The sequence below is a fragment of the Cucumis melo genome, chromosome 8 (assembly GCF_025177605.1).
Source record: "Cucumis melo cultivar AY chromosome 8, USDA_Cmelo_AY_1.0, whole genome shotgun sequence".
Classification (NCBI taxonomy): domain Eukaryota; kingdom Viridiplantae; phylum Streptophyta; class Magnoliopsida; order Cucurbitales; family Cucurbitaceae; genus Cucumis; species Cucumis melo.
In genome coordinates, this window is record NC_066864.1 from 17749254 (window position 1) to 17763815 (window position 14562).

General features: G+C 31.6%; 1 protein-coding gene across 1 annotated transcript; it reads left to right on the forward strand.

Annotated features, from left to right (window-relative positions):
- The first annotated feature begins 3176 nt into the window (after positions 1-3176).
- Positions 3177-10209, forward strand: LOC103486175 (amino acid permease 4-like). The gene is made up of 7 exons (XM_008444045.3): positions 3177-3335; positions 3830-3971; positions 4056-4289; positions 4376-4469; positions 5030-5244; positions 6361-6500; positions 9339-10209. The coding sequence occupies exons 2-7, from the start codon at positions 3908-3910 to the stop codon at positions 9990-9992; spliced, it is 1401 nt and encodes a 466-aa protein (XP_008442267.2). The 5' UTR covers positions 3177-3335; positions 3830-3907; the 3' UTR covers positions 9993-10209.
- Positions 10210-14562: the final 4353 nt, after the last annotated feature.

The following is a 14562-nucleotide window of genomic DNA, read 5'->3' on the forward strand; positions in this document are numbered from 1 at the left end:
TGATCCTGCGTTTTCGCATGTTTCAACAAAGTGACCAATGTGTTGCTTTGGATTGCCCTTTCCGTTGAATTGTTGGACTTTAGAGGTTGGTACCCAACAGGCATTCGTAAGTCATTGATTCTCTTAGTGCATGGCTTGGAGTACATGAAAGACGTTTGTTGTGGTCCTCCATACTGAGCTCTTATGGAACTTGTGATCATATCTTGCAGCTGTTGGACTGACAGGGAGACGACAGAGATGGACTGTTGCATCTGATTTTTTTTCAACCCAACTTTTTCTTTATCGTCAGCTCTGACAAGAGGAATTTTGCTTAACTCGGCAGTTTCATGAGTCCGCATCTAGTCTCTCAAAGCTGTGATTTCGTGGTCTCGTTCCTTCACAACCTTCATCAAGAGGTTAATTTTTCTTTCCAACTCTTCCATGGCAGCCTCGACCACTATATCAGCCACCATGACAAACATCACGTTAGGGTGTGCTTTCTTCTTTGACTCGCTAGAGGCAGAATCAAAATTTTCATACAAAGGATTTTTCTTGATGACAGTCCCAGCTTTAGGAGACTCAATCAATTGCTTAAGAATTCTCTGCGCGATGTCAGAACCTTGATCCTGCTCCTAAGTAATTCCCTTAGAACGACTGCAGGTGATGAGTCCTATGTAAGCGTCGCTTATAGCAAAAGATTTGGATGCAGCCTTCTTTGATGCCATTTATTTTCTTGTAGATTTGGATGGTGAGAGAAAGATGAGAGGTAGAGATGTCCAACTGGACGTGTCAATTTGTTCACACGAGATTTTCGGAGAAATTTGGTTTGTGGAGTTGAACTTGTATTGATGTTGTATTTATGCTAATTTGATGTGATGTGGTTTGATCTCTAGATTTTGATTCTTTGATTCTCTCTCAGTTGGATGCTTACACTTAATTTGAGGAAGCGGAGCACGTGATGTTCTTGAAGTTGGAGTCTTGGAAGAAAGCTTGTATCTTCAAAAGAAGCTTCAATCTTTGAGGGTGGTCGACTTCGGGAGTTAGGCAGTCTTCTAGCTCTTTGATAGAATTCTCTCCAGACCTTCTAGAGTAAAAAAATTTCCCCCTCACAAATGAAGAGAACTCCTCTATTTATAGAGTTCCCTGGTGAGCTTTTATGGACTTGGGTCTGGTCTGGTCCATGAATTATACCCATGGACTCAATCACATGGATTTGGGTCATATTTAATTTTACGCTAAATTAAGTTTATTTTTTGGCTCAATTGAATTTTAGCCCAAGTAAATAATATTTAATTGAACCAAAATAATTAATTTGATCCAATTGTCATAATAAAGACATGTGACATCGTCAGAATTGTCCAATGTGTCTTTAAATTTAATTTAGGACACATACCAATTTTTAGTTAATCCCAAATACAATTTATTTTAGTAAATGACGTGACAATTTGTAATTGGTTCCAAAATTTCTTATTCAACAGTCGTTAAAAATTCCTTATTTTTATTTCCAACGACACATTTTATCCCACTCCACCCTTTTTTTCTTGATTTCTTGTATCATTAAAAGTCATTTTTCTAGTAGTGTACTTTTAGACACGCATACTGAACAAAGACTGAATATATAAAAGAATGCAAAACCCATAGTTAAACAATACTAATGCACTATGTCCGATCCAACAAGAAAGGAATGAGTTAGGAAACTTCCCAAATGTTGTGGATGGGGTGAACATCACAGTAGCTCAATCATAAGATACTGGCAAGAGTGAATCGCAATATGTTTGGCGAGCGAACAAATTCATGTTCTTGGAGGAAAGGAATAAGAGAAGCTAATATGAGATTTCTCATGATATAAGGCGTTTGGAAAAGATGCGTTTAAGAAAAGAAAATGATTTTGCGTTTGACTTGTATCATTAGATAATCAGGCATTGAGGCCTAGTAAGAAAAGGTAAGATGGGTTGAGATGCGAGAAAGATGATCAAATTATCTGTCTTCTAATGGTTTAAAGTTATTATGTCCAAAGAGGATTGCATCCCAATTCTGTGTGTGGGATGAGTCTTGTCTTTGAGATGGGTTACTAGGCAATCAAGGAGAAGTATAAGAAAGGGGTTCTTATACTCCTAAAATACCTTGACGCAAAGAGTAGGAAGTTCAGAGCTTAGGAACTTAGGTTTTATTTAAGTGGCTTGCGAGGAAGAAAATGTAATTTTAAAGCTTTGAACCAAGTAATAAAATCAGAGTTGTGTTTTTTTCTACCTTTCTGCTGCCTTGTGTTTATATCCCTATCATGCTTAACGCTTAGTGGGCTTTGATTTTATGTGTTGAAGGCTAGGCGATGAAGCTAAGTTGACCGTTTTAGTATTTTCTGCTATGTTAAGTTGTAAAGATCTCTTGAGTTCGAAGTTGGAACTCTGCGATGGAGACTGGCTTGAGAAGTTTCACTTACTAGGTGTTCAACTCGTTATCTTGTAGAGAGATACGCATTGGGTGTCTAGGCGGCACACCTCCTTGTAGCCGCACGAAGTGACCAACGGGGCGGGACGTGACAAGCGGTCTATCTATTTATCTAGGATAGATAATTGATCGTTTAAATATGGGTACACGATCATTTTGATCCTATAACAATATCATTTAAATCTTGTACCAAGAAGAAAAAAAGAAGGAAGAAATTCTGGAAGAGAAAATAAAGAAATCGTGAATAAGAAGAAGTGGAAATATGAAGAAGAAGCTAGAAGTAATAATATGAAGAGGAGAAGAAATCACAAAGAAGAAGAAAAAGAAGTGAAGTGAATAATAGTCCCACAGCATTCAAAACCAACAAATGACAAATCTGAAATTTTAAAAAACAATTGTGGTTTCATGGGCTTTAACTTTTTGTTATATAAATTGTAAATATTTTTGTGTTTTGTTTTATTTATGGAAATAAACCTTAAATTAAGTCATAGATATTAATGTACTAATAATAACTTAAAATGAGTATTTAATTAAAAAAATTAAAAAGTGTAAATGTGAACTTCAATGGTAGAAAGTATAAACTAAAAAAGTGGTTTTTTTTTTTTTTTTTTTTGTGTGTGTGTGTGGCAAATTGAAATGTTTGTGTATATGTTAGAGTTGTCAAAAGAAAGGACAGATGCCCTTCACCTTCTGTTAGAATGCTTTGGTATGAGTGAGTTAGACAAAACACATCTCACACTTTGACCTCATTTATATGAAAATTGGATCACATGCAAAACCCAGAGTTCAACAGAAGATTGGAATCATGTAGAGAATAAGATCGAGGGAAAGATGAACATATAAACTCCCTTTTCTTTTCAACCATATGCCTGCGTTGCAAATGTTCTCTAAGAAGAATATCTAAAGAGGTATTTCTACGCTCAAATTAGATAACATTTTTCTAAACTAATTTTCTTTCTTATTCATAAACTCATCAATCTTTGACTTTCTTCCCAAATTAAAATTATGAAAGTTTAGGTCTTTCATAATCGATAAACACCCAGAACAAATTATAGTTTTTAAGTTGATATTTTTATATATAAAAGCTTAAAAGTTTAAATTAATACAATATATAAATGATACAATCTTCAAAGAATAAAGTGTAGATTAATACAATAAAATTATTAGTATAGGGTATATGATTTTAATTAAACATCATGATAATTGATAATACACTAGTGGGTGGGTGGGAGGACAGTGTTTTTTGCAACCCAATCAGTTTCCACTCTAACTTGTAAACTTTGAGGGTAATAATTGAAATAATAGAAAATTTCCAAAAACTGGGGTCCATCTCAAAATGCATTATATTTTTTATTTTTATTTTTATTTTATTTTTCCTTTTTTGAAACTCTTGTATAAACAGCTACCTTCCCTTTCTTATATACCACCGTCCCTTCCATCACCTTTCCCCATATCTCCCCCATCAATTGACTCAACACCCATGGCCGTACTTCCCGTCAACGACTCCGCTAGCTTGGACGATGATGGACACCCAAAACGAACCGGTACCTGATCACCCATATCTCTCTTAATTGACATAATATAATCTATGTACGTTGATTATGTTATGATATGTTTTAATTAATTAGGTACGTTTTGGACGGCAAGTGCTCACATAATCACTACGGTTATTGGTTCGGGTGTGTTGTCGTTGGCATGGGCGATTGCTCAGCTAGGGTGGATTGTGGGTCCCTCCGTCATGTTGTTGTTCGCCTTCATCGGTTACTACACCTCATGTTTGCTCGCCGACTGCTATCGCTCCGGTGATCCTCTTAATGGCAAGAGAAACCATACTTACATGCATGCAGTTCGCTCCCTCCTTGGTATGAATTAATATTATTGTTATTCATTAATAACCAATGTTGCTTTAATCATATATATATATTGACATATTTTTCATTAAATTTAGGTGAAGCTCATATGGTGGCATGTGGAGTAATGCAGAACATAAACTTGATCGGAATAACAATTGGATATACGATTGCGTCGTCAATCAGTATGATGTGAGCTCAACACACCAACATCTCCAAACTATAATTTAAGCCACAACCCTCTTCTATAAACATTTAGTTTTCCTTTCAGAAAAAGAAAAATAGTTAAGCTTACAAATTATATACTTTTTTTCCACCAAACCTTCTATTTAATATTTTTATTTCTAACTTTGGAATGATATTTTTAAAAAACAAAATGAAGTTTTGAAAACTAACTTTTTGATGTTTATCAAAACTAAGTTTATAGACATTATTTTTACGTATAGAATTATTTATTTTAATATTTATGAGGGCTTTGTATATGTTTTCAAATTTCTAAATTTTCAATGATGAAATTTATTATGAAAAAAACGGAGAAACAAATTTTCTAAAATAAAAAACAAAAAATGAAATTTTTAACTAAAGTAACGGTTTGATTTTTGAAACTTTTGTTTGTTTCATGATTTAAATTTGTCTTAGATTTTTGAAAACGCCTAATAGGATCAATAGACAACAAAAGTGATATTTTATGGAAATAATTATAGTTATCAAATAAGACTTTTTAACTGTTATTGGTGTTTATTAATTGGCAGGGCAATTAAAAGGTCAAATTGCTTTCATAGTAGTGGTGGAAAAAATCCATGTCATATTTCAAGCAACCCATTCATGGTGTCTTTTGGAGTTGTTGAAATAATTCTGTCTCAAATTCCAAATTTTGATCAGATTTGGTGGCTCTCTACGCTGGCTGCTATCATGTCTTTTACATATTCTTTCATTGGCCTTTCCCTTGGAATAGCCAAAGTGGCAGGTTATCCTTTTCTTTTCATATTCTTTTGTTCATTATTATTTATTTAACTACAAACATATTTCATTGATTTAAGTACATTTTCCCAAACGTTACTAAATTTGGATGAAACGACATAAGGTAAATAGTTAGAAACATAACTTAAAAATTATTTGCAAATTTGTACTTTATAATAAAATAAAAAATGTTCTGAAAAAGCATATTTGGAATAACTTATAACTTTTGAAATAAATGCTTTTTATTAAAAGGACGGTGAAAATCACTTTTTTTAAAGAACATTATTTGGAGTAACTTATTTAATTTATCCTCTATGATCAAAAGTTTTTGTTCCGAATCTTAATTAAAAGAATATATTTTAAAATTTTGGGTTAATTTAAAAGCTTTTGAAGAAACGGACTCCATACGTTTATTATTAAAATAAAGAAGAGTTTAGAGGGATTCATCCAGCTAGAATCTTAAAAAGAAAAAAAAAAAGTAAAAAAAACAAACATTTTTGGTACTTAATAGAATCAATTTTGATTGTAGTGGAAGATGTGAATAAAGAAATTCATTATCTACATAGTTTTTTCTTTTTTCTTTTTCTTTTCCAAAATATAATGTCAGAGAACAAACATGATAGATACACACCCTCAAAATGCTTTTCCATTTCTGTTTTACAACAAGCATTTTAGGAGCGTAGAATTTAGAGCATGAAAGTGATTGGATTCACTACCATTAAACTTAAAAAGAAACAAATATTTTTCAAGAAATTTACTTTTGTTTAAATTCTCTTTTCTAAAAGTTATTTAAAATATATTTAAAAATCTATTTTGGATAGCACCAAAAAAATTTAGTTTTTTTCTACATAGTTTATTTTTAAAATTAAACACTTAAAAATATAATTCAAATGCCGATTAAAAAGTATATTAAGACGTAAATAAATATAATAGTTATAGTTTAAAATATTAACAAATAAAACTTACAGTTAAAGTTCAAAATATTAGCAAATAAAACGTGATGTTGCAAAAACAAAAAATATATATAGTAGTAGTTGGATTCAAATAATTTATTTATTTTTGTTTGTTTGTTTTTATTTATTTATTTGATGTTAATGGTTATTGTTGGTTTAATTTTATGCAGAAAGTGGGAGATTTAAAGGAACAATTAGTGGAGTAAGTGTGGGAACAATAAGTAAAACCGAAAAAAAATTGAGAAGTTTTCAAGCACTTGGGGATATTGCTTTCGCTTATTCTTTTGCAATTGTCCTTATTGAAATTCAGGTAAATTAAATTTTATTGATTACCCCTCTTTCTTTCTTTTTTTTTTTTTTTAAATATTCTAAAATAAAATAAAATTTTAGACTAATCATATAGATTTTTATTGTTTATCTATCAATTTTGTTATATCTTTTAACAAAATTGACTCATTTTTAATATATTTGAAATTAAATTAGCATCCCAAGCCAAGCAGAAGAGTCAAATGGATTTTTTTTCTGAACTTTTTAACAAACTTCCTTATTCCTTTGGGATACTAAGTCTCAAAAGATACTCTATCTTCAAAAAAACAGGAAAAAAAAAATAAAAGTGAAGTATAATTACCTCCTTTACCAATGAAAGAAAAAGTAGTTTTTATATAAATCAATATATAACAATAAATAAAAATCATAGAAATCTTCCATACCATTTTTTCTTCTTCTTTTTTTTTAGAAGGTAACATTAATCACAAAAAGAACCTTTCTTTTGAGATAACTCAACATCTTGTAAGACGACATAATAATGATCTAAAAAGCATAAACTTTTGTATAACTAATCCATTCTTGAAGGGCTCGAATACCAATTTTACCCCAAATTTTAAAACCCCTCCATCTCTTCCCTTTCAACTACCTAAAACACAATAATTCAACTCAATACAAATATTCTACCATACCATTTACTCTTAACCAACCAAAAAAAAAAATGATACAAATTGTCAAGTTTAAATTTTTTTTCCTAATTGTTAGGAAATAGCAACAAAATATATATATATATATATATATATATATATATATATATTAATTACAAAATATAACCAAACAATTTAAATATGGTATAGAGAATTCTATGAATTTTACTATATTTACTACTTTTAAAATATTTTAAAAGTTCCCTGTTGAAGGATTAAATAAATAAAATATATGAAAGATACTTACAATAAATTCAGAAGAGTATTCAAATAACACCTCATTAAAATAATTAATATTTTTTAATGTAAAAAATATATATATACATATATATATTAAAACGAAGGAAAATTAATTTAAATAATAAAGACTTTTAGAAAATACTTATAAGAAAAGTTTTAAGATTATATAAACAATAGAATTTACTATATTTTGAAAATAGTTATGTTCATTTTAGTATATTTAAAAAAATAAAATAAAATGAACAACATTAATACAGTGGAATGATCAACATATTTTGAAATAAAATAATAATAATAAGAAATAGAAAAGTTAGTGATCTGAATAGATTTTGTTGGTGAACGTGGCCACAACTTGATGTGTTACAAGCAGTGAATAAAGGATTAAAAATTAAAAATAAAATAAAATACAAAGAAATATACTTTGAAAAACAATAGAAATGTTGGACATAATAACAAATTAGAACCCTAGTTTTTATGCTAAACAACAACAACAATAATTAATAAATACATAGAGAATATGAAAAACATAATGGAAGAATTGATTCATAATTGAGACATTTCTATAAAAGCATAAACACCATAAGAAGCTTAATTTCTAAGCCTATAAGTTCCCTTTTCTTTCTTTTTATTCTAAAATATATATTGAACATTTTATCACCTAACGGTATCAGTTTTCTATCATTATTCCTTTGTTTTTCTTTTTTAAAAATTAGAAAAGTTATTCACTACCATGTCCGCAATTTTACGTGAATCGAGCCGATTAAATCTTTATTTTACTTTAATTAAAAAATTAAAATAAAACAAAATATTTATAAAATATAGAAAAATATCACACGGTTTTTGTTTTGTTATGTTTTAAAATATTCTAAATGTATTTTTTTAAAAAAATAATTTTTTAAAAAATCCTAAAGCTATTAATCCTAAAATTGTTTGTTTTTTAGATGACATTTAATGACTGCACCTAATAAAAAAAATATAGCATTTAGCTTTAACATCCTTTAAATGTTTTTTAAGAAAATTGGGTTTATTACTATTGAACATTTTCAAATATTATAAAATAAATTAAAATATATATAAAATATAGTGAAATTTTGGATTCTATCAATAATAGAAATCGATAAACTTCTATTATTGTCTATCAATGTCACTGAAAATATGCATATTAGTGTTTATTAATGTCTAATATTGATAGAATTTAAAACTTTTTGCCATATTTTGTTAATAGTTTGTCAAAATGGTCATTTTTTTTATAATTTCTGGATTCTATTATTATAATTTGTATGGTTGACTTTCCATTAATTAATTTTAAAAAATAAAGAGGAATGGTATGGGTAGAAAGAAAATAAAACTAAATTAAAGGGGAATTAATTTCAAAACCCAGCCTTTCACAAACAATTTATAGTTTTAAATACTTGCTATTAGTTATAAATAAAGGTTAATTCATCAATTTTTTAACGGGTTAGGTTGGTAATTAAACTCTAAAAAATTATCTCATATAACTAGCTATAAGATTGTAAACTAAATAAATAATTTAACTTGGTTGACATCCAAATCAACAACCATGTCACATATTTAAATTAATTATGACAAGATTTGATCGAATAATAAAAACTAAATTGGAAAGATACTTAAAAACACCAAAATGATCCAAATGAAACATAAAAAATATTAAACTGGACAAATTGGTAATTTTTCCACTATGAATGAAAAGAATCCATTATGTTGCTGAAATATACTTTGATGGTAAAGTTAATAGGTTGGTTGAGCTCCACCGAATTTGCCGTATATTCAAGATCATTGAGAACATATTTTTAATCATTCAAAATCATTTTTATGATTGAAAATCACATATGAAATTATAAAATCATCCGCTATATTAATTTTGAACTATTAATGACATTGACATGTTTTGAGTAATTTATTTCAAATCATAACAGGACACAATAAAATGTCCACCATCAGAAGCGAAGACAATGAAGAAAGCAACAACTTTCAGCATTATATTGACCACCTTATTCTACCTACTATGCGGATGCATGGGTTATGCAGCATTTGGCAACAATGCCCCAGGCAATCTCTTAACTGGCTTTGGCTTCTACAATCCCTTTTGGCTCATCGACATAGCCAATGTCGCCATCGTTGTTCACCTTGTGGGCGCCTACCAAGTCCTTAGCCAACCCATCTTCGCCTTTGTGGAGAAGAAGGCTGCCCAAGCATGGCCCGACTCACCCTTCATCAATAAAGACTACAAGCTCTCTATCTCCTCTTCTCGCTTATACAACATCAACCTCTTTCGACTTTTTTGGAGAACCCTTTTCGTCTGCTTCACCACCACCATTGCTATGTTAATCCCTTTCTTCAACGACATCGTTGGAATTATTGGGGCTCTCCAATTCTGGCCCTTAACTGTCTATTTTCCTATTCAGATGTATATTGTCCAGAAAAAGATACCTCAATGGAGTGTCAAGTGGATTTGTGTTCAAACTATGAGCGTCGGATGCCTTTTGGTCTCTCTTGCTGCTGCTGTTGGCTCTATAAGTGGTGTCATGCTTGATCTTAAGGTTTATAAGCCTTTCAAGACAATGTATTGATATCATTTTAACCTTTCAACTTTATCATGTACACCTTTCAAGACATGTGTACTATAGCAAAGGAATCCGCGATTATATTATGTATACCGGTTGTTGTTTTATGTATTTGCATTAAGCACCATCTCTAATAAGTCCCATGTTGCATAACAAGGAGTTTTACGCTTTGATTCAAAAGTATTAAAATTTCGAGTTAAGAATAGAATCACCTTCGAATGTATTATTTTGTCAGTTTTTTATCATCGTTAGATTTAAATTCAAAATATATATTCTACCTAATAATCATTATATTCAAAATCCCCAATTAATGTGTTGGATTTTGGATTTAAATTTTAAAAATAAATTTCAAATATCATTTTAGGAGAATGTAGATACAACCTAATTTAGGGGAAAAAACTAAAATAGATAACAAAATACATGAAAAAAAAATATAAAAATCAAAGATGGAAATATATTTCCTAATATTATACACTGCGGATATGTAAATATAATTTACTGATACTTTCTCTCAATTTGATACCCAACTTGTGAAGAAGATAAATAGACCTTAGTTTTCATAAAACTTTTGGAAATATCTATTAGTGAGTTGCTCGTTAGTAGAGACGTGATGTGTAGCAAAATGGTGTCATTTGGAACAACATCACAAATATAATGACAGTTTTCCGTAATATATTCTGTGCGCTCATGAAAAAATTGGAATTCATGCAATATGCAATTTTAACTGACTATCACAAAATAATTTTATGGCACAAGAATGATCCATCCCAAGATTCCTGAGTAACTTCAAGGCACTTAAGTTTAGACGTAATAGAAGCCATGAAACGATACTCGACCTCTGTTGATGATCTAAACACCCTTTGTCTTTTCTTGGTTTTCCAAGATATAACAGAACTACCAAGAAAAACAAACTACAGTGAGAGAATGATTAGTTTCAACTTTTTATCATATCTGTGGAACTCTTTGTTGGATTTGACTGAAGTGCATCGTCAGTGAATATTGATTGTTAACGTTGGGTTTAGTGGCATGATATTTACAACCATCAGTGATGTCAATCGATGGTCGGAAGAATAGATTCTTAAAAAATGCCAAGATAACTCTAATACCATGTGAATGCTAGAGAAAGATCATAAAGGAAATATAGATCTAGAGAAATACAAACATATTGCAGAATTTACAGAGGATTGTTTTACCCTCTTAAAAAAACAAAATCTTTAATACTTAGAACTAGTGCTCAATGGGCTTTTACATCTAAGGTGAAGCTAATTAAATTATAAATAACATAATATCAAACACTCCAACGTAAATTCTGCAATAATATTGTAGGAATACATTTGTGGTGTTGAACCCCATTAGAGTATTTAGTAGTAAGATGCTGTAGTAGTGAATTCACTACTATGTTTGTGATCTTGCGGATTCATTACCATGATTTTAATCCTATGAGTTCACTACTATTATCATGTTCCTATGAGTTCAGCATTATTATTTTGTTCCTAAGAGTTCTCTACTATAACTATAATCCTATGAGTTCTCTACTATGACTTCGGCCGCATGATTCTAACATGCAAAACCTAACCTCGAATGCATGATTTTCTAAGCAGGGGTGAGCTAAATTCGGTTGTGTAATGGATGCTTTGGAGTAGAGATCTTGTTAGCTGCTGTGTATTTGGTAAAAGTATGGTTTTGCAAGTGTTAGTGGAAGAGTTGAACTAAGTTTTGAAGTTATCTTGTAGGAGGCAGGATACATCATGCCAAGGATAGGAAGATGATAAGCTAGATTGCAGATTACTATTGAGCCCGCCATGGACACAAAAGCTCACTCGATGAATCAAGATGCAAGGAGAGAAAGGGAAGAAGTGCTGCTTGAGAGAGTTGCGCAGACGTTAAATAAACCAGGAGAGCAAGTTAGTATTGAAAGATTGAAGGCATTGTGAGCTATGACCTTTGAAGGAAGCACAAATCCAATAGATGTGGAGAAGTGGTTGAGTTTGGTTGAGAAATATTTTGGAGTAATCGAATGTCCTAAAGAAAGAAAGGTAAAGTTGGCAAAATTCTTGTTGCAAGGAAGCGTTAAGGATTGGTGGATCCTGTATGCGGCAAGAGCACGAGGTGTAGATTTTGTCACTTAGGAAGGATTTCGGAAAGGACTCAAAGAAAAGTTCTACCCTCGTTCATTTATTGATACGAAGAGGAAGAAATTCTTGAGTTTAGTATAAGGCAATATGACTATCGCGAAGTATGAAAAGAAATTCACGAAACTCACGAAGTACTCGATATCCTTTATAATGGATGAAGAGGAGAAGTATAAGCATTTTGAGAAAGGTCTGAGGATAGCAATCCGAGTGTTAGTGACAACAAGCATGAATTGGTCAAACTTCTCTAAGTTGGTAGAGGCAGTCACGTGTGTTGGAAGTATATTGGCTGAGGAAAAGAGGAGTTTCAAAGAAAAGAGATCAAGAACGGAAATGAGCGAAGAAAAAGAAAGTGTGAAGGATTTAATAAGCTAGCTAAATCTAGTTGTAGTCAAAGGATCGCATTGGAACAGTGATCAAGATCCTAAGTGCTTCGAGTGTGGTAAACGACACTTAGAAGTTTGCAAGTATAGTAAGATGATGAGGAAGAAGCATGCGTTGGATACTAAAAACTAGGCGTTTAGCGTAGTAATATGTGAAAAGAAGTACCTACACCTAAGACGGCGTGGCAAAGAAGTAGGTGTCCTGTTGAGATGACTAGATAACCTGCTGAGGAAAGTAAATGTTTGTTGCTTCTCGAGGAGAGAGAGAGTCAGGCGATTGAAGAGTTTAGTTTTCCAAGGAAATAAGGTTGGCATCTCAAAGGAACGACTAATCATCGTTGATATTTAGCCTACGTGTGTCGAGTTTGAGTTGGTTGCATGGCTCAATGAATCGGTAAGGTGACACCTGTAAAGCATGGAAGTGACCCTTGGATGTGAAAGGTCACTATAAATAGGGTCCAAGGCCAAAGGAAAAAAGAGTTGCTTTTTTTAGATGTTAAACACTCTGATAAATTACAAGAGAAAGCTCTGAGTGTTGAAGTACTGATCGAGGGAAACACTAGGCAAGAAGAGAAAGCCAAAAGCAAAGAAGGAAGGAGTTGAGACTAAGTATTTCTTCATAAACAAAACGAGTATCTTTGTGAGAAATTTTGTAACAAATGATTGTTTTTGAGTGAATTCTTAAGCAAAATATATTTGTGAATCTTTCCTCAAAGGAATGAATGTTTTATGAATGATTTTCATAAAGAGTTAGTATTGTGTTATAAAGTAGATAAGTGAAAAATATATTCTATTGATGATTGTTTGAAAGTATTCTTTCGTTGAAGCTTATTGCATGATATTGTTACTACTGTGATTTGATGTGAGGAAAGTAAGCTGGGAAACTAACCTGTTTACTGATTGTAATGTTGGTATAACATGAGATGATGAGATTTATTGTTAGTTGAATGTAAATCCCAAATCTAGGTGAGGAATAATGTATGAGACACTAGTTGCATGTGACTCCCAGTCTGAGAAAAGATTGAATTTTGTTAAACGCTGGTAGAAATTCCAAGTAACTCGCGTGATGCTGGTTGAACAAGAATCTCAGATCCATGTGAGAGGAGAATCCCTAAGTCCCGATGATGAGTTTGGAATGCGTGATGACTTGAGCACATGAAACTTATTGTGCTTGTTGTGATGGTGGTTTGATTGATTGTTGTTTGATGTGATAAGAACTATATGCTTGTGAACTGACTTTGTTATTATTATATAAGAATTTGTTGTATTCCCTAAAAGGTATTTCTCAAACCCATAACTCACTAAGTCCTTTTGACTTACGTTTTAAGTTTTTCTTCCTCAGGTTGTCAGGTGTTGAAGCCAAGTAAAAGATGGATCTCATGCATGGAAGCCAAGTAAAGAAGGGAAGGCAGAGTTGTTCTGTAAACTTGTGTAGCGTGAGAGTCGTGTCATTCTATCTCGCATTTAAGGAGACGGTTGGTAAGTGCATCACTCCTTAACACAAATGGCTCAGTTCAGAAGGAAAGGGAGTGTTATACCACAGTTGGTAAGGCTTTACACAAGGAGTGAGAGAGCCAAAGAACTAAGTTAGGGAAAGGAAGCCCTAAAGGCTGTCTTCAAGATTGGGGTTGTTGGGCGACCAAGGTAAAGGAAGAAAGGTCTTTACACCTCTAGGTACCCTGTCTCAAGAAGCATCGTTAAATGACAAAGATAAAAAAGGAGTCTTATACTTCTAAAAACCTCGACACGAAGAGTAACACCTTGGTGGAAGAAGGAAGACATGTAGATCAGACTTGATTTTATTTTTATGCTTGTAAGAAAAAAAATGTATTTGTAATTTATGAACTTTGTGTAAGTGTTAAGTTAATAAAGAGAAAAAAGTTTATTTATTCTACTGCATTATCTTTTGTGCTTATCGCCTAGAAGCTAAAAGTTAATTAGAACTAAGTGTTAAGTGTTAAGCGATGGAGCTAAGTTTAAGAGTCATTTTCCATTGTAAAGAGTTTTGAAGGTCTCTAAGGTTCAAGAAAGAACTCTGCAAAGAGACAAGTGAAATGAGTC

Excerpts from the sequence above, each read along its gene's own strand:
- LOC103486175 (XM_008444045.3), top strand. The coding sequence starts at position 3,908 with ATGGCCGTACTTCCCGTCAACGACTCCGCTAGCTTGGACGATGATGGA. Across the intron at positions 3,972-4,055 it reads TGGACACCCAAAACGAACCG|GTACGTTTTGGACGGCAAGT; the intron begins GTACCTGATCAC and ends TTAATTAATTAG. Across the intron at positions 4,290-4,375 it reads TGCAGTTCGCTCCCTCCTTG|GTGAAGCTCATATGGTGGCA; the intron begins GTATGAATTAAT and ends CATTAAATTTAG.